This window comes from Macrobrachium rosenbergii, chromosome 48 (assembly GCF_040412425.1).
Source record: "Macrobrachium rosenbergii isolate ZJJX-2024 chromosome 48, ASM4041242v1, whole genome shotgun sequence".
Lineage (NCBI taxonomy): Eukaryota > Metazoa > Arthropoda > Malacostraca > Decapoda > Palaemonidae > Macrobrachium > Macrobrachium rosenbergii.
In genome coordinates this window covers 73701037-73725079 of record NC_089788.1, presented here as the reverse complement: position 1 = coordinate 73725079, position 24043 = coordinate 73701037, and the positions used below count along the sequence as shown (strand labels likewise).

General features: G+C 40.9%; 1 protein-coding gene across 8 annotated transcripts in view; it reads right to left on the bottom strand.

The window, feature by feature from the left end:
• Positions 1-24043, bottom strand: part of LOC136831541 (transcriptional activator Myb-like) — a 74835-nt gene that overhangs the window by 9438 nt on the left and 41354 nt on the right. For 2 of the 8 annotated variants that reach the window (XM_067092123.1, XM_067092121.1), the window contains exons 4-11: positions 4430-4662; positions 4054-4238; positions 3603-3826; positions 3156-3296; positions 2515-2708; positions 1990-2104; positions 1385-1678; positions 81-431 (exon numbers count right to left, since the gene is read on the bottom strand). In XM_067092123.1, the coding sequence (XP_066948224.1) occupies positions 81-431; positions 1385-1678; positions 1990-2104; positions 2515-2708; positions 3156-3296; positions 3603-3826; positions 4054-4238; positions 4430-4662 (1737 nt within the window). Of the gene's footprint in view, positions 1-80; positions 432-1384; positions 1679-1989; positions 2105-2514; positions 2709-2975; positions 3297-3602; positions 3827-4053; positions 4239-4429; positions 4663-19398; positions 19462-24043 lie in introns of those variants that run through there. The other 6 variants (XM_067092116.1, XM_067092119.1, XM_067092122.1 and 3 more) reach the window with 4 other exon arrangements.

The window sequence follows — 24043 nt, the reverse complement described above, 5'->3', positions numbered from 1 at the left end:
TGCAAAGAAAAATGTGATAAGAAGCAGTCTACTTTTATATATTCAGTATATAATGTACAAATATCAAAATGAAATCTTACCAGGTGCTTTAATGGTCCGCTCTTTTTCTCTATTTCACGAAGAGCATTCTTTAACGGTGTGGGGGTCTTTGGAGTAGGCTGAATTAATGCCCGTCTAGACTTAGGAGTACGAGGCTGACCAGCGGAATCACTGGGCGTAGATGTGTGATAATTCTGAGGCTGAGTAACCGGAAGAGACTGGACGGGTGTTGACTGAGATGCTGGTATGGAACCTAATACAGGTGTAGATGTCAAATTATTGTTGTCTTCAAAAGACAAATTTGGACTGTTCAGGAACTGTGATGGACTGAAAGCTACCATCTTGACCGGTGTCATCTTTTGAGGGGTTGTGAGAAGACTCTCATTTGGATCCTGTGGAAAAAATGCCATGATTAAAGTTTTTGGTAAAACTTAGGATTTCCAATGCATCACATTACCTCTTCATGAAATATAAGCTAAAAATGAAACTAGGGTTACTGAGCCCAACTATCACTTAATAATGCTCTCCTACTGCTAACTGATATGCTTTCTAGCAGTTTTATGGTTTTAAAATTTTGATATAGAGTAAAAAGAAAATAAATCCCTGTAAATGTTTTACTGTATCTGACCTAATGTTATAAAAATTCGTGAATAAATGATTCAATTTCCTCTAAATTCATGAAGCCCATAATACACAAACATGGTAGTCAAAAAGAAGCCGCAAAATAAACTTCAGATACTCACTTAAGCCTTGTCTTTTTGGCTGTGATTTCTTCATTGATGCATTTATTGGATATTTATTGAGAACAAGGGATTTAAATCATGCTATGTGCTTATTTAAAACATTTGAATACTGTATAATAATTCTGTATGTCATATCTTAATTCATACTGCTCAGCACTACATGCAATTCATGTATTCACTGACCCCCTACTTATTCCATAAGGTCTCAACTGACATGACAGGTTAGGCAATCACAATCTAACCAAATACATCTACACAAAGTACTAGACCCACTTAGTTTTTACATTTGTCTGGCTCTGAAAACTTACAAGATTGACTGTCACACGTCAAACACAGTCAGGTTGCAAAGTTTATTAAACCACTAATCAAAAACTACCCATGATTTAGCCTCCCTGCCCCAACAATTTCTCATTGGATATGCACTAACAAGTATTCCAAAGATTTGCATTCCTATTGGAATTCATCAGTCGCATATTCTCAATAGTTTAAAATAATTATCAATACAGTAATGTTATAATTTATTAATCATAATCTTAGTCAAACACAAAAGTATTATGTAAGATTTCTAAACAGCAACTGCAGAGAAAAAGAACTTTACGTACCACTATGGTCACATGTCTCTTGAGAGGAGACCCTTGTTTCCGTCTGCCTCGCCTTAGGATAGGTGGTGTTGAAAGGCGTGACGAGTTAAGAGACGAAAAGGAGACATTTTGGACACTGTTGGCACTCTGATTGAGTGTAACTGGAGCTGATACAATAGTTGATGTAGCTGTAGTACTGATCAAACTCACACTCGTCAGACTAGGTACCACAATAGGTGTTTCAGAAGAGGGAGGGCTACCCTCCACTTTGATGGACTGTGGACTCAGTAGTTCCGAAATCAATTCTTGCTTAATCTGGAAGGATATGGCAAAATCTACTTCAGTTAAGAGTTCACAATACTACAGTAAATGATAAGTGCAAGTGTAAATACAGAAATTTCAATAACTTACCTGACTACTGAAAAGTATTGGCTGTGTACCTTACCACATTAGAAAAGTAAATATTAGTTCCTTTTTAAAACTCAAAATGTCACTCAATTCACTATGCAAAATCTGGCCATATGTACAAACAAGTCAAAATAATTTTAAAAAATAGTACTAAAAAACTACCTATACAATTAAGAATATTCTCAAATTTAGACAAATGAAAGGATAACAATCTCTACCTTTACCGGACTGCACGTCAGCAACTCAAAAGCACCCATGTCCAATCCAGCTTTGAAAGCTTCTAACCCACGGTCAGGCCTTAGAGGAGACAAAGAACCAAGTTCATCAAGGTACCTGTAAAAGATTCAAAACAGAAACCTTATCCTGTGTACAGATTTATATCCATAAGATTATTCAGGAGAACCATGGCTGAGTAGATACAATAGTCAGCTGACAACTGCAAGGACGGAGTTTGCACCCGACTATAGCTCACAAATTCACCCAGCTGTAAATGGGCATCAGCATCTATTGGGGTCAAGAAAAAGTGCATGAGGCTAGCATACTCACCCCAGAAGACTTGCTAAGAAACCAGAAGGTTGTATCCTTCTGGCAACAACCCCCCACCCCAAATAACAGAAAAGCTTAAGATGGGAAAAAAAAATGATTGCAACAAAAACATTACTTAGAAGCAATAGCAATGAAACCTAACAATATACATTTATTTGATAAATTATAAAATACAAGTCTCTGGTAAGTAAACTTACTTGAGAGGTGATATTATACCCAGATCATGGTATATGCTTGTCTTATCAGGAGACAGAAGGAAACCTTGGTTCAGAGGAGGGCTCAGTGATGTGGATGACGATACAGACAACGGAGGTTGTGACTGGAACTGATTGTACTGGCTTAAGGGCGGTGTGGGACCACCATGTGGCGGTGTTGGTGTTGTAGTGCTCACCTGATTAAGGGAAAAAAATTGTAAATAAAATCTAGACAAGTTGATCATCATCAAAATCCAACCTGCAGTAAAACCACTGACATATTTACAAAGAAAAGTACAATGCAAATTGGTGAATTGATTGTTTAAATCCACAAAGTGAAGTATCAACAAGAAAGAGGAAAGCAACACTACAGAGAAAACCCCTAGTTACCTTACTGGAAACAGTATACCATATCTACCATGAGATTCTAGCATCTTTTGGATAGCCTTCCGACATTAACTTACCACAACGCTGTCTATAGGTGACCTGTTCCGCTCCATGAGGCTGCCTGTGACAGGGGTCTGACGCTGTTGCACAGAATCACCACCACCACCACCACCAACACCATCTTCACACTTTATAAAGCTTTCAAGACCCAATATGCTCTGGGGAGACTGGGATCTTATGGGCTTTTGTTTACTCACCTGAGCAGGTATTGGTGTACCCACAGACTTCATGATAGAGCCCGGTGCTGGTGACGGAGTGGCTTGATGGTGTGTGGAAGTCGCAGGGGGCAAAACAGTACTGTAGCTCCCATTGTATGGGCTATTCTGTTCCCAATAGTTCTGTAAAAAAAAATTTTCATTTATTTAGCTGCATAATTTTTTGAGGACCAAAGCTGTCTAGAATCTTATTAAGTTTTTCTTTTTCAACAAAGAAAACGTGTGTGATCTGACATTAGATACAATTTCCTTATGCATTAATATTACCACAAAGCTCTAAAAATAGCACATAAAACTTGAATTTAGTTCTCAAAACCATACGAGTGAATGATGAAAGGCAAGACATCTAAGGGTAATGATATCAATGCTAGGACCACTGAACCAAATGTATTCAGAAACATGAAGATTAAGTCTTGATTATAAACTGACCTGAGAATAGGCCTCTTGGCCATAAGGAGAAGTGTTGTTCACAGGGATGGGGGTGTGCATTGCAGGTGGGATATCATAATGTGGAGTATGTCCATGGAATTTCAGCTCCTGGTGCTGCGGAGGGCCTCCATTAAAAACTCCAGAGGAAGGATACAAGTGTGATGCTGATCCCGCAGGACCTTGTGGAGAAATGTGGTTGTGACCTATGGGTGGACCCATAACATCTGGGAGATTAAAAACAATTGTAAACCATCATTCTCATATATTTGCATTCCATAAATTCCTGTAAAAGAACATTACATAGAAAGCAGTGGGCATTTTTCTTTCCACTTGCACTTTCAAAAGGATGACAAAATGGATAACAATGAACTGAGTTCACAATATGCAAGAAATATACAGCAGATGACACTAGTCATATAAATCTCATGAGCAAAACTAAACAAAAATTTACCTGATCTGTGGTGAAACTCATGCGAGTACTGTGGGGGTGGTGGAACAGGGGAAGCTATGATTGGAGGAGTCTGACCAGAACTGTGTCTTCCACCTCGCTGCTTCTTCCGCCCTGATGCTGTCATCTCTGCCTCATACTTACGGCGCATTGTGGAATTCCAATGGTTTTTAATGGCGTTGTCCGTTCTGAAACAATGAAAAATACGAATATTTTCTTTGTGCGGCAATCTGACACACGTGAGTAACCGCCACAACGTTCTACAAACGATCTTTTTCCAAATGTGTCCGACTGAATAATACGTAGAAGAGCAACAAAAAGGGAAAATACTTTCATACCAACATCAAGCTCCAAGCAACCCATGAAGCATGAATCCTACCTTCCTGGAATGAGTTTGGCAATTTTTGCCCACTGATTGCCCCACTGCTTGTGTGCCTCGTATATGATACGGTCCTCCTCGTCAGTCCAGGCACATTTTTTGATGGCTGGGTTAAGATGGTTGTGCCATCGTTCACGGCACTGCTTCCCAATCCGACCCTTGAGGTGCTTGGCGATCAAAGTCCACCTCTTTGGGCCATATTTCTTAACCAGCTCAATCACCTTTTCATCCTCCTGTATATCCAGAGTAAAATAAAAGGTATAAATTTTGCCTGGCTATCAGAAAAAGGGGGAGAAATAAATACAAAACAATAAGCTGGAGTATAAACACATCAGAAAAGTCTAATTTGAAGGCACACTCGTCATAGTTTACGAACTAACAAATAGACAACCTGGAATAGTTTGCAACTATGCAATGTCACACATACTTGTAAAAGAACGTGTATGAATATGAATGTTACCTTGTTTCCAGTACAGTGAAACCATCCACCACTATTTTTTGTTTGCATTCTCAAAGTGCCATTCCCATTTTGAATCTTATGAGCTGAACATTATTTTGCTTTAATTTTGAGGATGAAACTTACAAAGCTAACCAGTATTATTATCATTATTATTTTTATTATTCAGAAGATGAACCCTACTCATATGGAAGATGCCTACAGGAGCCACTGACTTGAAATTCAAGCTTCCAAAGAATATGGTGTTCAAACCAACTAATAACATGACTCGAGACCAACTTTCATGTTCCTTTGCTTTACTACATATGAGTAGTCTATCAACAGTAAGCAAGTGATACCCAGAACCACCATGATTTTGCTCTGATTACTGGAGAGTCCAAAGGTAGTACTAAAGAACAAATAATAAACTCAACGTCTAAACTAGATGACTCAGGCAAAAAGAAGATTGCAACTGCCATAAAATGATGAAGGGCTCCTTTTAGCATAATTGCCTTCATCCTTGGCACCCACACTAATTATCGACGCCCACCTGAGACAAGAGATATCCACATAGCCTATCCTCCTCCAGGTCTCTCTCGGATGCACCATTCTGGGGCGTAGTTTTACAGGCTACCCACGTGCCAACTTCCGCCCACGAGGATCTGCTAGATTTATCTCTAAATGGTGCAATGGCCAGTCAACAAAAACCCCATATTATCACGATGAAACGACAGAAATAACGAGTAATCTTCAGGATATGAGCAGAAGCTTTTTATTTTTAATCTAAAATAAATAAATAAAAAATAAATAAATAAATAAATAAATAAATAAATAATAAAAAAACAGGAACCACATGAAAAATCTACTAAATGCGATCTACCAATAAGGTAGAAGTGACATGGAAAAAAATCTGTAGAAAATGAGTACAGATTTTCTTTAAGGCTTAGAAGCAGCAAATATTCACCGGCCGTAGAAATTCCCTCCAAAAGCTACACCTAGCCCACGATGTTGAGTCACCGCCTCGACAGAAAAAGGCCTTCCACATCCTTCGAAACCGAACTGGATGGTGGTGTGATGGTGGGTGGTCCATTACCTCAATACTTCATATTGAAAGAATCTTTCAAGGAAGGCTTTACGCGCCCGCGAATTAAAATTGGAGGAAATAATTAGCGCTGAACTTACGTACGGATATAGAGATCCGCTTATCCCCAAAAAATTAGCTAACCAAATACATGGGCAAAACGTCTACACGCTTTCACGGTGGTTTCAAACACTGCAATAAGGTAAACGGAATTCTTGTTAATCTTATAACTCCATACTGAGAGACGCTTACTTTACTTTCAGCTGAAGATTTCAAGAAAGAAAGAGAAAGAAAGATCGGGCGCATGGAACTGAAATTTGAGACTCGGTGCCGACTCCCGGAAATTCAAAAGCGTGTGAGTCACTGACAAAGTAATATTGCTTTTCCTCACGCGAAAAGGAACGGGTACATCACACAATTACATAGGGAATTAACGAACGTGGAACGTGTATATAAGACCATATCACGAAAACCCACAAAGTAAAGTGAACGTAAGGCAAACCTAAGTACACAAAAACAAGAGATGCAAATTCCAAGATTAACTCTCTCCCTCTCTCTCTCTTTCTCTCTCTGCCCTCACAAGCAGAAATAGGCCTACCCTGAACCGTGGGTGGTATTCCACTTAGGTCTAGACCTCGTCATCATCCATTAAGCCTCCTGTTAGACTATGACACATTTCGGCTCAAAGCAGGAACCACCGTCTCAGAGAGGATTCATGTGTTCAGAGGCTATGCTCACTATTTGTGGAAAAGTTCGAGGTGACGTGTCTTTAATCATTACAAATAAAGAAAAACACACGAAGACAATTCCTGTTTTAAAACACGTCAACACAAAATGTATACTAATTATACGTCAATTATAAAACTGAAACTGAATTTCTGAAGAAATGTTTTGTACCTCCCATTATTAATGATAAGCAAAAATGCCTACTAAGAATTATATAAAGCAATGACCAACATATCGTTTGTTAAAAACAAAAAAAAAAAAAAAACAATGGACTACGCCCTTCTGCTATGTAGGCGACTATGTTGTGGGCGGTTAATTGTAATCTATAGCATAAGCGGTAGTCGTTGGAAATTAGTGTAGCAACCGAATTCGTTAAGATATTTTACTGCAAGCTACAATACTTGAGAGAGAGAGAGAGAGAGAGAGAGAGAGAGAGAGAGAGAGAGAGAGAGAGAGAGAGAGAGGCAAGAAAAGGTTTCGTGTGAATATTTCATCCCAGACAGGCATGGACAAATAGTGACGGAAACCACAGAGGCAGAACTACCTGAGAGAGAGAGAGAGAGAGAGAGAGAGAGAGAGAGAGAGAGAGAGAGAGAGAGAGAGAGAGAGAGAGAGAGAGAGAGAGATTCAATGACTCACTCATTCCAAGGAGAATCGATTTCTTAACGGTAGGAAAATCCGATTCCAAACTATTTTTTTTATTCCTAAGATCCTTGTTTCTCAATATTTATATTAATGCAGATGATTAAAATCATTTATGTGAAAATACGGAATCACCTGAAATAATAAATCGCAACTAGAGAGAGAGAGAGAGAGAGAGAGAGAGAGAGAGAGAGAGAGAGAGAGAGAGAGAGAGAGAGAGAGAGAGAAATTCTATACCACAGCCATTACATTAAAATTTGGTATATGTCTAAAGTGATGAGAGAATTCAATTCCAATGGGAACATAAACTAGAAACTAGCTAAATATCTAAAAGAACTCCGATATTCCCTTCCCATTATCCAATAAATAAAAGTTCGAACGTTAACACAACGATGGCGTGAACTCCACGTTACCAACTGCAGTGTATGTGCTCAGATTTAACAATATAAAAGTTTGTTTGCCTCATAATTCAGGCAACATACACTTAACACTCAAAATACAACTGTGTTAGCCAATCAATATACACAGTCAATTCCCACAAGTCGAGCAACATACACACAACATACAAATTATGACTGTGTCAGCCAATCGGGATACACAGCCAATTCCCGCCTAAAACTGGCATCCCAACTTAGGCCCCCTTTGCTCAAACAGAAACGTTAGAGGTCAACCTTGCTGTTCATGCGTCCTACATCTACATTCCAGCCGCATACCTAAATTCAGGACGCCGTGGCAGCGTCAAGAAATCACGGGGGGGAGAGAGAGAGAGAGAGAGAGATTCTATATCACAGCCATTACATGAAAATTTGAAAGCCATTTGGTATATAAAGATGAAGTGAGAGAGAGAGAGAGAGAGAGAGAGAGAGAGAGAGAGAGGCCTCTACCTATACATGCATCTATGCAAGCATACAAATCGTACGAATACATATACACTTGTTAATATTCGTGCGGGTATGTCAAGACACAACGTGACTAAAAGACACCACATCCATGTGAACATGAACACATGTCTGTGGCATGGGGCACGGCGTGATGTGTTATGGGGCCAAAGTTGGGGTAGCTGTATGTCTAAAAAGGTAGGTCTCTTGTTTCGTGACCTATAAGGAAAATACGAACCGGTCGTCTTTTATTACACAAATCGCCTCCCAAAAATTACAAGTCAAAATTTGGCAAATAACAGCGCAGCGCAAAGCGTTATGGTAAATAACAGTACCAAATACAAATAGCCTGTCATTGGAAAGATGTAATATTCAAATTTCTCCAAGGAGTGGCACTGCACATTACTTCAACCCATCCCTTGCTGAACACAGCTCCTACATCTTCGCTTGTTTTCAAACGCTCCTCTCTCATTACCATCACAACGAACCTCTTCATTTCTTATACACGCAGGTAGAAATCGATACGGAAGGAAGAACATTAATATCAAACGTATTCGCGCTGAAAACCTTCGGGGAAGCAGAGAGAGAGAGAGAGAGAGAGAGAGAGAGAGCAAGCCCAGGGGGGCGGGGCAATGATGCAATTCTTACGTCATCTGTTCCAACCCTGATGTGTGCCTCACGCTGCTATATGCAAATAAAAATAACAAATACCCCACCCCCTCCCTCCCCCTTGTCTCACCCCTATTGCCGGCCTCTCTCTCTCTCTTAGCTACCCACCGGGGACGTGATTCGACATAAAACCTGAGTAGAATGATTATGGTTGGGCAATAACTTATACAGGATTACACCCAGGTGTTCAACCCTCCTCGCACACGCTTCCAAGTCATTTATAATTCCAACAGATATCTTGCCTCTGTGTCCAGGAGACTTCGGCCTTCCAGTGAATTATACACCTCAGCTTACAGAAACTAGGAAGCTTTTAAGTTACAGTAACTATGGCATCTACTTGTAACAGACAAAATGGTAATGACGCAAGTGTAATCGATTATCATCGATTAATCGAAGACATCAACATAATCGTCAAGCGATAATTTCGACTGCCGATATCATAATTTCTCTCCCTCTCAACATCTGTGGATTTCAAACAAAATTATTTTTTTTTTAAGTTTTCCTGTTGGCAATTACCCAAGCCTTCGCCGAGATACCCTGGTATTTTTATGCGAGTTTCACTTCCCTTCCTGGTAATTCAATTCCAAGACGCATATCCCAACTTCTGTCATTTTTTAAACCAGGAAAAAATTCCCGCGCGCACACCATCCCGCATGGTAATATTTACGATGACGTCATCCAAACAGTTGTCATATAGTACGATTCATAGTCGCCAATCAGATAATTACAAAGACGGTTCCCTTATTAACCATACAATACTCATAACCAAATGCAAATGCAAAGTTAAGGGAACTCAACAATCATACACATATCAAAAGTAACAGCCCTAACGATGAAAAACATAAACTGGCACCTATCCAAGCCGTGAGCCAATCAACGATCAGGACGGGAGAGCGTGGGAAAGGCGCCTCAGTTTGAACACGGCACCCCCTCCTCCCTCGACGCCAGGGACCCAGCGAGGCCCAGCACGTGGCAAGGCTGACTGACTACACGACACGCCTTTTCAGGCCAACTTTGTCGCCGATTCAAACTTCCTATATCACTGAATTCCTCGCGATTTCAAACTAATTTAACTCTGATGCTTAGCAAAGCGATCATATGCCAGGTGGCACTATTGTCTACGAGTACTTTGATCGCAGATTATTTGTATGTAAATAAATTTTATGATAGCCGACCAAATCGCATTTAAATGTATTAAAAACAAGAATGTTATCTACAATAATGATACATTAGATTCAGATGCCCATATGCCAGCACGGGCTCCAGCACCTGGGCAGCCTGTACACAATTGGGGAAATGAACGAGAACAGAATAAGGACCAACCAACTCGAATAATTTTGTAGCAAGAAATAAAATGTTAAGACAAACTTTGACCAAAAATTAGAATCAACGCCCAAGCAAGAAGCAGCTCCACGGCGCTGACACATTGGCGTATAACAAAACCCCAGGGGCTCCCTTTCAAAAGGTGGACCAAGGGAGCTAGGCGATGATGAAGGGGGCCCAGCCTTCGAGCTCGGTGGCACCCCTTCGGGAGCCCCTTAAGAGGGCAACGGAGGAGGGGAAGAGGGAGGACGGTGGGAGGAGAGAGAATTGATGAGAAGGGGAAATGGAGAAGAGGGAGTAGGAAGTTGAGGGGGATGCAACTGGCGATGATTCACGCCCCCAACAAAGTTTATGAGGAGGTAGGTCGCTCTGCTGCCGAGCTCTCTCTCTCTCTCTCTCTCTCTCTCTCTCAGCTCGTATGCTTCTAGTGCCAATGCCTAAGTTTACGAAAGAAATCCAATGTGCAAAACTACGAAATATATTTAGTGTACTTCCATTACAAAAACAAAACCTATGCAGAGTTGATATATCACTGAATAAGCAAAAATGAAGTGTCCCATCCAAGCGCTAAGCCACAACCAAATACGTTAAACCGAAGGACACAAAGCAAACAGCAGGCAAGAGGAAAAGATACGATCAACAAAGGCACTCCATTATATATCACGAACAGCCTAAATCGGGCAATTCTAGCATAGCAACAGTTGGAGCAAGCTGACAAGCGCTCTCTCTCTCTCTCTCTCTCTCTCACGGTTTCAAGGGTAGCAAAGCTAAAGAATGAATTTGCTCAAGATTGATAGAATAACAACTTTCAGCACTGTGTGTGTGTGTGAGAGAGAGAGAGAGAGAGAGAGAGAGAGAGAGAGAGAGAGAGAGAGAGACTTTAGGCGCAACTTAATTATGATAGTATTACAGCTTTCAACAATGTTTGTGCGTTTTGTATGTATGTATGTGTGTGTGTGTGTGTGTGTGTGAGAGAGAGAGAGAGAGAGAGAGAGAGAGAGAGAGAGAGAGAGAGAGAGAGAGAGAGAGAGAGAGACCTTAGGTGCAACTTAATTATGATGATATTACAGCTTTCAACAATGTGCGTTTTGTGTGTGTGTGTGTGTGTGTGTGTGTGTGTGAGAGAGAGAGAGAGAGAGAGAGAGAGAGAAAGAGAGAGAGAGAGAGACTTAAGTACAACATAATATACAGTTCCCTGCTGCCATGTGTACGTAACCTTGGCCAGCAGAAGAATGTCATAGCCAGGCACCTCCACTACTGTTACCCCCAACACCACCCCTCCCAGTATCTCACACGGACACGCATGAGCTAGTAGCTCTTGTCAACATGAGAGAGATGCCTTGTCCTTATAAGGTTCCATTTTTCCCCACAAGGGGGTCGAATTACAAAACACATGCTGGGATGAAGGATGTTGAAATAAGAGTCATTTAAAGACACGGAAAGCTGGAATGAAAAGATAAGAGTAAGCGAATTACTACAAGTTCGAACGAAAGTCGCAGAACGTATAGCTAGGAGCTATCTCGATTCGCTTGCTTGTTCAAGCAGTTAGACCTCTCTGCACTGCTTGGCATTGCAAAAAAGTAATATTTGCAAATGCTAATTTATGATGCAGTACTGGGTTGAAATAACATTTTCGAAAAAGGGTGACTGGTTTGCTTGAGAGAGAGAGAGAGAGAGAGAGAGAGAGAGAGAGAGAGAGAGAGAGAGAGAGAGAGAGAATGGGTGGATAGGGTTGGGTAAAGCGGGGAGAGCGGATCGAGAGGCCCTTGTGTAAGGTAGGCAGACACACGGGAGGGAAGTCAAGGGCGTATTCTTTAAGGGTCACCTTCAGGTTTCGGATGCACACAACAGGCGCACATAGAAACCACTCACTCTCGAGTGGTTGGTTAGCTGAAACCACAACAACAAGCGCTTGTCAGTGCTTTTGCATTAATCAATCACCGTCCTTCGGCTGAGGAAATCAGTGTCAAAAACGACCTAAAACATATGCTTCTATACAATCTTATATCTCATTTAGAGGCTTCTACGGATGTACAATGTACGTCGCGATAACGTGGCGTTAAAATCAAAGGAATGCCTATTGCTACTTCTCCAATGTCTGTGAATAGCTCGCATTAACCTTGGGGCTGTGAAGGAAGGAAGGAAGCAGTTGCCTTCACCATGAGACGCTGGGTTTGATCTTGAATGACCTTGAGAGTTGACAAGCGATTCGCATCCCAGATCTGTGAAGGAATTTTCATGAGACTGTCAATGATTTATAGCTTCGCTAATGGAGTTCATAATTGCTCTCGCGTGGTGGAGAGAGAGAGAGAGAGAGAGAGAGAGAGAGAGAGAGAGAGAGAGAGAGAGAGAGAGAGAGAGAGAATGTCTAATGCTGATGCCCGGCATATATATCTAACGTCATCATAAATTTGGTTTAACAATTATCAGAGCAACCAGAACATATATGTGAATTAGTAATCTTAAGAGTATAAAATATTACACCTGAATTCCGTAACAGTCTTTTCAAAAACTTTCCCTAAAACTTTCTCTTTGCTCCAACGGACAAGCACCCTAAGAACTCCACGGGGAAAGTTTATTTGCGATTACACAGAATCCATTAAGGTAGTTCCCCCACCACTACCGCGCTGTGGAACGGATGGCATGAAAGGTTGTGCCATCAGCCCCAAAAATGGCATTAATGAAAATACCTAAATACCTTTACCCTGGGGACTTTCTACTCTCTGTTTATAAATGGGAGAAGACGGCTACCGGCCATGTGGTTTAATACGTAAACATCTCTGGGACTGAACTTCCTGGGTAGACCTGCTTATCAGTTTAATGTCTTCTTAAGAATTGTTTTCCACAAAGGGAATGTTCAACTTCCATTCATACGATTACGCGAATTCTTGCTATGAGAGAGAGAGAGAGAGAATCAACAAGTCTCGATCGTTTAATTCTTTTAGAGTTTGGTCCAATGCCTTTACGATATTGCATCTCAGGAGAGAGAGAGAGAGAGAGAGAGAGAGAGAGAGAGAGAGAGAGAGAGAGAGAGAGAGAGAGATCAACATGTCTCGATCGTTTAATTCTTTTAGAGATTGGTCCAAAGCCTTCACGATGTTGCATCTAAGGAAGGAGAGAGAGAGAGAGAGAGAGAGAGAGAGAGAGAGAGACAACCTCCATGTCTCCGTGGATTCATTCATTGATAGCTTTGCTCCACAACCTACAGTTGCAACATTCCCTTCTCTTCAGCTGACTTTCAATAATAGCTACTTTAATTGTCACACGAGACTTAAGACGCCTGAAAGAATGGGAGAAAACTGAAGAATGCTTAGCATTTCTTAAATTTACCCAATTTATGTACTCCTAACTCTCAGTAAGCATTACGTACGTCCTCCAGTTATATTCCCGTAGCATTTAGCGAGAGCCTTAACCCCCTGAATGCCAACTGAAGGACAAAAATCAGTGCAGAACCGGAGTACGTTCAACCCAGCTAACATCGAGACCGCTTCCGCAGAGTCCCAGTATCAACTCGTGGGAAAAAAAGAAAGAAAAAAAAATCACCATCATTTGCCTAATGGGCGTCGCTGAATGGAAAATAGGAGGTGGCGGAGCGAAAGAGGCGGGGGGTTTTATACAGAAGGTGAGAAAAAGGACGAGGAAAAGAACTATTAAGACACACACAAACTTAGTAAGATGCGGGCGTGTTATAAACAAGACCAAACGCAATAATAATAATAATGCTAAGAAATTCACAATCTCGTGAAAAACAATGTCATAAAAATCCACAGTTAAACAGTAAATATATTATTACCAATAACAATGCTAAGAAATTCACAATCTCGTGAAAAACAATGTCATAAAAATCCAGTTATATAGTAAATATATTACTATGTTTATTTTACAAAGTAATACATTTACTATGTAACTGTGGATTTTTATTACACAATAATAATATTACTCAGAAGATGAACCCTATTCTAATAATAATAATATAATAATAATATTACTCAGAAGATGAACCCTATTCATAAGGAACAATCACACAGGGGCCACTGACTAGTAAGCCAAGCTTCCAAAGAATGTGGTGTTCATTAGAAAGAAGTAACAGTAGGTAATAGAAAATACAAAGTAAATAGGTCAGTTATTGGAAAAAAAAAATAATTTAAATACATAAATAAACAGAAATATGTATCCCTGATACACTTGAGTGGTTTGCGAAGCTACATGCAAAGTTAAACTTGAAAGTAAAATTTATTTGATGCATAGAACCAAAAACAAATAGAAAAACAATTAAGGGTATGTAAATGTGAAGACTACATAAACTACAATATGCAGATACTGTTTTTGTCATGAATCTTACAGAGCGGTTATTAGAGAAGCCACATGCAACGCAAAACTACAAAATACAAAACTTTTTGAAATACAGAAAGAGAAAAACTAATAGACGTTCAGAAATGGGAAGACTACGTAGTAGAGAAACTACAAAATACAAATATACTGCAGAGAGAGAGAGAGAGAGAGAGAGAGAGAGAGAGAGAGAGAGATGACGCATTTACGAGGGGAGAGTATACAACCAAAAAGCCATATCCCTCCCGCAACAGGTTTTCTCTCTTTTTTTTTCCTCGCTCTCTCTCTCTCTTGAAACCTATTGCGAAATTTTAACCGACGCCCGAGAGGGACCTCCAACCCTCCCCCCCCCACCCCGTTTTTCTTTTCACACTGGGGCAGACTCACACACGCACACATTCAAGTCAGGCCTATGCTGCAATAAGGTCGAGGAGATATAAAACTCTCTGGAGGAGAACTTGTTTTCGCTTTGAGAGAGAGAGAGAGAGAGAGAGAGAGAGAGAGAGAGAGAGAGAGAGAGAGAGAGAGAGAGAGGTGTCAATAGATGATATTTCTGCTGCAATCCTACGAGGACTCAAAGGGATGGGCCACTGGTCGTTACAAAGATGGTGTTACTGACGTCTTACAAAATATAAACAGGATTCGGGGGAAGAAATGGATAATATTTGGGTTGGCAATATGGCAGAGACCGGAGATTTTAATTCTTTTTCAAATGAATTAAAACATTCTCGATTTTATGCAATTTTTAATCAAGTCAAAATAACCTTGTACTGTAAATGGTTAGAAGTCCATATCAAAACATTAAGATATCCCACAGACTTTTAATGTCTCTTACACGTGTAAGCAGGGTATCAAAATGATAAATATATACATATTGTACTTAATGCATTAGAATCTTATTAATTAATGAATCAAAATCTTTTTTTAACTTTCCTAGGTACCCCAATTACATAGAGAAAAATGATCAATAAACAAAAAGACTTTACAACATTCACGGAAAAAAAATTTTCTGGATTTTCTACAATTATTCCTACGACTTTTTCTTGTACATTTCGATTCATTCAATGGACTTCTTACATCTATTAAACTATGGAATCATATGCATAGTCTTGGGGGAAGAGCGTCAGTGAACTGGTACAACACTCGAGCAAACCCCTCAAGGTTAAAGGAATCTGCAGCCAAGCTGCGAAGTCATTGCATGCAATGATATAAGAGCATACTTCATCCGAATGACTATCGCGCAATTACAAAAATATGGACATTCCCCCAAAGGGGACTATCGCCAGAATCTCATTCCGAGTCTATTGTTCTTAACGAAGTTCATAAAATTTGAGTTTAACTTTCTTCCTTTACGAATATAAAAGTGGACTTTTGAATGCGTCCAAATTATTCCCTTTTTTTTTTTTTTAAAGGAAAACTTATATTGATCTTTCCATCCTCATGACTCATCCTAAACAGGAGGGAAGTCCTCCTGACTTCCTCTCTTCCTTCCTTCCTCAGCGGAAGTATCTGACAGCATTCATTACAAAACACCCTCCCTCCCCCCCTCCCCCCGCAAAAAGGCATTCTTCCTGCGAAGACGGCAGGAAACACGCACGAAGGCACAGCGAATAACTAACTATGAGTGCTCAAGGACTTCTCCTCGTCCCCCTTCTTCAGGATTTGCTAAAGACTTCGGGTCCCTAACTGCGAGCTACCGTCCGATGTCTCGAGAAATATAAGGACACAGGTCCCATCTACTCAGAGAACTAAATCATTTAAACATGCGAGACACGAACTATTTTATGATGTCTGAATAGAAGAGTATCAATATATAAATTGAAGGCAATTATCATAAGGGACATATTGCCCAAACTTCAAAATTTCCATGGTGAAACAAGGGTTACTTGAGAGAGAGAGAGAGAGAGAGAGAGAGAGAGAGAGAGAGAGAGAGAGAGAGCCTGTGGTATGGTCTGTGGACAGGGGATGACACGGTCCAAGCCACATCACCAGGAAAGGGGGGGAAGGGGGGATTACATAAACCACCCCAAAATCCCCATCTCGTACATCCCTCCCTCCCTCCCTTCCCCTACAGACTGCCACCTCCATAAACCTTCTATGTAGGCTCCCTGGCAGGAGTTCGGAATCCAACCTCTGTCAAAACATAAATATATTCCGCCGGATATTAACAAATTTAATATATTGCTGAATTCTCTGTCACGCCCTGAACATGGCGACGGAAATGAGGAAGTATATAGTCTAATAACCCAATTATTCAATCTTGAATCTCTGAAATGCACGTGTCCCACGTACGTACAGTATACATGAATATACATACTTTTATGAGAGAGAGAGAGAGAGAGAGAGAGAGAGAGAGAGAGAGAGAGAGAGAGAGAGAGGGGAAATTTTACCCAAGTGTACGATGACATATAACAGTAAAAGAATGTATTTGATTAAAGAAAACATTCTGAGAGAGAGAGAGAGAGAGAGAGAGAGAGAGAGAGAGAGAGAGAGAGAGAGAGAGAGAGAGAGAGAGACTGTACCAAAGTATGTGACAGATTACATGAAAAATATAAAATACATTTTCTGAAAGACAAAATTCCGACAGAGAGAGAGAGAGAGAGAGAGAGAACCGGAAGTGCGTGGAGGAGGAGGTGAGAACACCAGAGAGGAAGAGGGAGTAGGGAGTGTCCCACTACATGTTGACGGAGAGGGCTTTAGGTAGAACACATGAGAGAGAGAGAGAGAGAGAGAGAGAGAGAGAGAGAGAGAGAGAGAGAGAGAGAGAGAGAGAGAGACTGTGGCGGGCCGGAAACTCTGACACCACCCTCCTCCCTTCCCTTCCATAGGAGTTCCTCCCTTCTCCTCTTTGTCACCTCGCCCCCAAATTCCCTTACGAGAGGGAGGGAAACATTTTGAATATTCCCCTCCCCTGGCCCTGCCAGATTGTATAATGTACTGCGACGTCGTCGAGGTCACGTGATCGCAGCTTCTTTCGGAGTGGAGTCTGTGAAACTTTTCAGGTTTATTCAAGCAAACTGAAGTATCTTTCCCGTGCTGCTATGATATATTCATTTATCAAGCTTCTGTATAAAGATATTATTTAATTGGAATCAGGAAGCACAATTTTGTGGAGAAATTAATCTAAAAGACAATTTAAAATAGCCATTCGATCTAAAACTATATAAACATTTACCTACCAGTGCGAAGTAGGGGATTTTCTCCGACAAAATAAGTATGGAAAAATGCTCTAATACATGTATATAAGCGTGAAAAAAATAAATGAAACATGATCCCCCTCTCAGACTTCATAAGAAAAATACATAAGATACGTTCGCTCTTCGCTAACTGAACGCATTTAACTAACCTCTTTATGCATGCACTATTAGAAGTGAATTTACGAAATTCTTTAAGCAACTTATGAAGACAAACGTGACGCTTGCCATTTTGTTCTCATTTATTCAGTTGCCTATTTCTGCTTGAAAACAACAGCTCTTTCGAGAACATTACAAAACTACTTTCGAAACAAAATTCAGAATGTGACTGCTAAAACCAAACATATATAGAAGCATCTTAACGAAATGGAAGTAAAAATAATTAAACATCTCAAAAGTGCTGAACCACAAGGAAGAAGGGAGCCTGAGCGAGAGAAATACTCCATACAGGTATCCTCTTCCTCCTCAAACAGGTATGGGAAGGTAAAGCCCCCTGAACAAAGGACCAGCAGGATGACAATTGGGGGGAGAAAAGGTGGAGGGGGAAGCTGGTGGCAGAGGTGCGAAATGGGCGTGTCTATGGGTTACACAGGTAAATGGGTGTGGCTACACGTTACACAGGTAAATGACTTCAAGGTTGTGGGCCTCCGCCCCTAGTCCTTCCTCAGAAGCAATGTCCATTGCTGGGGCGCTAAAATGATTCTCAAAGTTGACTTCGAATGACAGGTCCTCCTCAACTGCAATGTACGACAGTAGCAAGATCTAAACCTTGAATAACAAACAATAAATGAAATGGTAAACTCGATATGTCATGACAGAACAAACTGAAACTTTCTATTTAAAAGCCTCTGAATAGAAAAATCTTGGTTTAAAATTTTTAAGGGACATTTAAAACCAAATCAAGTTGTATTTTTCAAATTTTGGCACCACAAAGGAATATTTAGTGATGCTCCTTCATCTAGATCCAAGACTGTGACTCTGTACCTAATAAAAACGTCCAACGTTTTACATACATTTCAAGTCAAACGAAATCTTAATTTACATTATGTTTATACAATTTTCGTGGAAAGATATAAAAGGAGTTTACTGCAAAACAAACCACACAATACGACGGTGATTATTAAAGCTAGTTCCTGCTCTATTCTATTGCCTTGTTCTCTCTCAACCTTTAATATGAGTTACCTGTAACCAAAAACGCAAGTAACATAACCCCTTCACCTTATTCCATCATCGGAACATCACCAGCGTCCGTCACATATCAAGGCAGCTCCCAGGACCCGCAAGGCTAACGAACAAACTCACGCACGCCCCCACTATTTAACAAGATAACAGCGCGGTGGTTGCACCAGTCGAGTCAGAGAGTTCTTAATCACACTTTACCTGTTGTTACGAAAGGGGAGCCCTTTTCCCAACAATGGATACACTTAAAAGGATTTATCGAGCAGCTGAGCTGACAATTTCGGAATCACTGTGGTACTTGAATAACCAGTGGATCGTAGGAGAAATTAAGTACTGTTGCGTTATGGTGAAATTCAAGCTGAATTAAAATAGACACTATAAAGGAGATATAGAAACAGATACATGCATCTTCGAGAAAGGTTACATCAAAGACTTGTCACAAGGAAAAGTTGGAAATGTGGCGGAAGAGAGGAAAGCCAAGATTCTCTGCCAAAACAAAGACTGGTATTTACATTAGGCGTCAACTTCCAACCTCCAGAAACAGCTGCTCTTTGTGACATCCGCCGTGGAAAGAGTGAGCGCTGAACAGGGCGGACGAGGGGAGGGAGGGAGGAAGGAGACGCGGAGGAAAATGGAGGGAAAGGACTGGAGAAAGAGAGAGAAAGTGCCCAGGAAGGGAATTCATGGAAAATTAATTTCGTTCTTTCATGAACCATTAAATTTTATGATTCAAACCGGGCAAATGGTCCATGAATCTGTATTTTGACAGTCACTTTCACATCACACCAGTCCTAAGTACCTTAAATTAAAAAGCAAAGTTACAACTATAAAATCTTCCCTGACTGCCTGTATAGCCGTAATGAGAGAGAGAGAGAGAGAGAGAGAGAGAGAGAGAGAGAGAGAGAGAGAGAGAGAGAGAGTGTGGTGGTCCAAAATTCCTTCGTTAAAGTAATATTACAACTAAGAAACCTTCCCAGACTGACAGCTGCATTATCCTAAAAACTGTATATAACCTTAATGAGAGAGAGAGAGAGAGAGAGAGAGAGAGAGAGAGAGAGAGAGACCTAAGGAGATCCCATCCTTCATGTTTGAAAAGAGCCGCCTTATGGCCACAAGAACATATGGCACTGACATATGACCTCCCCTTATGACATACGGCCAAGGCACGAGGCACCTCCTCCAACATATCAAGAGAGAGAGAGAGAGAGAGAGAGAGAGAGAGAGAGAGAGAGAGAGAGAGAGAGAGAGAGAGAGAGAGGAAATTACTGATGCACGGACTGAAAAACGAGCTATAATTATTCTCGGACTTCTCTCAATATTTCTTTCAGTCATTTACCACAAAAACAATATTTGGTAAATCTAATAATGACAGAGAATATGCATAACTAGAGAGAGAGAGAGAGAGAGAGAGAGACAGAGAGAGACAGAGACTTCGTTTCCGCAGAAGTAACAATCAACATAATTAAGACATTTAACAGCAGTATGGATAAATATGGGTTACAAGTTAAGAGTGTAACTGCCATATTACAAACATATATATATATATATATATATATATATATATATATATATATATATATATATATATATATATATATATATATATATATAAACCTGTAATCAATTCACTAAAAATAACTTTAATCAACGAATTAAGACATTTAACAGCTATGGATAAATATGGGTTAGAAGTTAAGACACTAACTCCTATTACAAACATATATATATATATATATATATATATATATATATATATATATATATATATATATATATATATATATATATATATAACCTGTAATCGAATTCACTATACCCTTGGGAATAACTTGCAACTTTAACTTATTGGTACCTTTGTCCCAGCCTAATTCTCAAGCAGAGGCTCGAATCCAGGATTGAGCAGAAGCTCTTAACACTAATAATAATAATCTATTTGAAGCGTATGTGAATTCGATACCAAGAGATATTTGTCAATATAAAAAGTCAAGCCTGCATGTGACAAAATCAAAAGCGATAGAGAGAGAGAGAGAGAGAGAGAGAGAGAGAGAGAGAGAGAGAGAGAGAGAGAGAGAGCGCGCGCAATGCCATTAGAGCATAAAAGAAACAAACACACGCCAATCAAAACCCATCATTTCCACATCAATAGCCCAGCGCTGGTGGCATGCGCTGACACATTCCCACGGGAACCTCCTCTCCTCGTCTCGACTCGACGCAACCGGGAATACATCGTCCGAATGAAACAATTCGATTCCCGCTGCGTTCCCCCTGGCTTCCGAATCGCCAAATTTCGTCACACGATCAATCTGGACACCCTGTTTTCCCCCCCTCCCGATAATCACTCTCCCTCCGAGAACTTCGTAGGGGAAACCAATCGATATCATGTTACTGGGGAGGGGTGGGGGAGGTGGACGAAGATTAGAGGCTGGGGTTATAGTGTTTGATGGACAAAACAACACACACACACACACTATACGGTCCATTATAATGGCCCCCACGGTGCCTTGTGTAAAATGGTCGCTAGTCTGTGTCCCCGCAATGGTAATCTAATCCTTATTGACTTCTCAGTAAAGGTTATGACAGGGGATTGTATTTTGCCCACTGGTCAGGTTGATATAACGGGGGAAATTGTTTCTCATTATGAGGCAAATCAGGAAGAAGAGATATTGAAGGTAAATTTAATGTTTAAAGGAAAGTAATATATTTAATAAACTGTATATAAAATTGTAAACACCCAACCTGATGGAAAAAGTAATGATTTATGAAACTTAGGCTGTCAAGTCAAGCACCGGGTGGGCACTTTCGGCCTTACACCGCTCATGGGAGTGAAGAGAGAGTTGAAGTGGTTGGATAGCAGGACCAAGAGACCAAGAAAATAAAGGAAATTACATACAAGGATCTAAAGGAGGAACTGGGAGAAAACCCACACGGCTGCATTGAGTAAAAGCTTAGAGTTTTAGGACAGCAAGACTGAAGAAAGGATATGGAAATGGAGCCAAAAACTAAGAGGCTAAGAAGCTGAACCAGCTGGGGGTCGAAGGGACGCTTCAAACACACTTCACTAATGCCTGCAGTGAACCACGTGAGATGCACTGGCAGCACTATACCTTCTAACGGGGGATGCAATAGGCAAAAATTTCTTGAACTACAATTTTACCCTAACGAATAACCCCCTCCCCTTTTTTTAATGGAGCGGAGGCGATGGAGGACGAAAATCCTGCTCCTTCCACTTCAACTTGACAGCCAAGAAAAAGGGGCGATGGTTGCCTCCCTAGCACTTGGAGTAGCACTTGAGGCCGAGAGAGTGAGAGCGCGAGCATGGGCATAAATTTGCCCACTTGGGCAAGGGAAAGGAAAGAGGGGAAATAAAAAAGTGTCGTAACAAAGAGAGGCCATTTATAGGACGCGAACAGAGAACGAGAGGCCTCTCTAATATATATCTCGGAAGAACACCAGAAGACCGGTTGTCCGAGTCTGGTTTCTTTCTCTTTAAGAAAATCCATTAGGGCGCAATGGGTGTGCGCGAAGACCTGCTGTTGGAGAGAGAGAGAGAGAGAGAGAGAGAGAGAGAGAGAGAGAGAGAGAGAGAGAGAGAGAGAGAGAGTCTGAAAACCCACCATTAATTCGCATACATTGGTATAAAAGAAACAACATGATTTTAAGTTGCTGTCATGATATTCTCCATTCACAAACTGATAAGATATGGTTGTTCAAGGTATTATATAAATTACAGGTCACGAAAATAAAAACAGCAATAACAGCAATGACGTATCTGACCTATGATGAAGAAATAGGGTGACAAGCAACTGCAGTATAATCAGTAGGAATGGAATGGATTAGAAAATCAAGCACTGTGACCGATGAGGTCATTCAGCGCTGAAACGGAACCTGAGATTAGAAAAGTTTGAAAGGCAGAGAGGGTGGATAGCAAGACGGAAGAAAGAGAATATGAACGGAAGTACAGTAAAAGGGAATGGAAGGGGTTGCAGCTAGAGGCCGAAGGGACGCTGCAAAGAACCTTAAGCAATGCCTACAGTGCAGTACACTGGCGGCACCACCCTCCTGCGGGAGCATGAGGAGCAATACTCGCTGCCACAGTTTCCGCCAGACCTCTTCCAACCTAGAGGACAAAATCTCCACGAAAAAAAGAACAGCAGGAACCACTGACAACAAAGAATATAACAACAACGGGGCTTCAATACCACAACAGCCATGTCAAACCCCATCACGGTGTCTATTGTAACAATAAGAACTCCTTCTCCCACCGGAGGCTTCCTATATCTCGCGCTCTCTTTCCTCCCCACTTGAGGGACGAGTAGATTCTGGCGCAAAAGGGGAGACTTGAGATGTCAAGGAAGGGAATAAAGCTGGGGAGAGAGGAAGGGGAGGAAGGGAATAAAGTTAGGGAGAGAGGAAGAGGAGGAAGGGAATAAAGCTGGGGAGAGAGGAAAGGGAGGAAGGGAATAAAGCTAGGGAGAGAGGAAGGGGAGGGAGGGAATAAAGCTAGGGAGAGAGGAAGGGGAGGAAGGGAATAAAGCTGGGGAGAGAGGAAGGGGAGAATAGTGATAATGGTGGAAGGAAAGATTTTTCAAAAGTTCTATAATTTCAAAAGATGGCGACAACGAATAGAAGGAGATACTTTTTCTATTCTTCAGAAGGAATGGGAGAGGTACCCTTTGGAAATCTGAACGAGAGAGAGAGAGAGAGAGAGAGAGAGAGAGAGAGAGAGAGAGAGAGAGAGAGAAGAGACCTGTACTTGTCTGAAAGACAACCCCCCCCCCATTCCCTCTCATACCTGGTCACTTCTCTCACCATGAAGATAAAGATGATGATGATGATGACGACGACTACGAAGATGATGAACAAATCTACTGGTCGAATGGGTAGGAAGAACACAAACAGGTTTGGGAAGAAAGGGGTTTAGCTTCTTTCAGCCTTTAAGGAACGACCATGTCTCTGCGTTGACAGTTCCATCTCTCTCTCTCTCTCTCTCCTTGGGAAACAATTTGACTTATTTCACAATCACAAATATTCTGTCTGAATTCCACGTCACGGATATTCTAAACTGAAGGGAATTTTACTGTATGCATATCTCTCTCTCTCTCTCTCTCTCTCTCTCTCTCTCTCTCTCTCTCTCTCTCTCTCTAGCTTTCTTTTTTC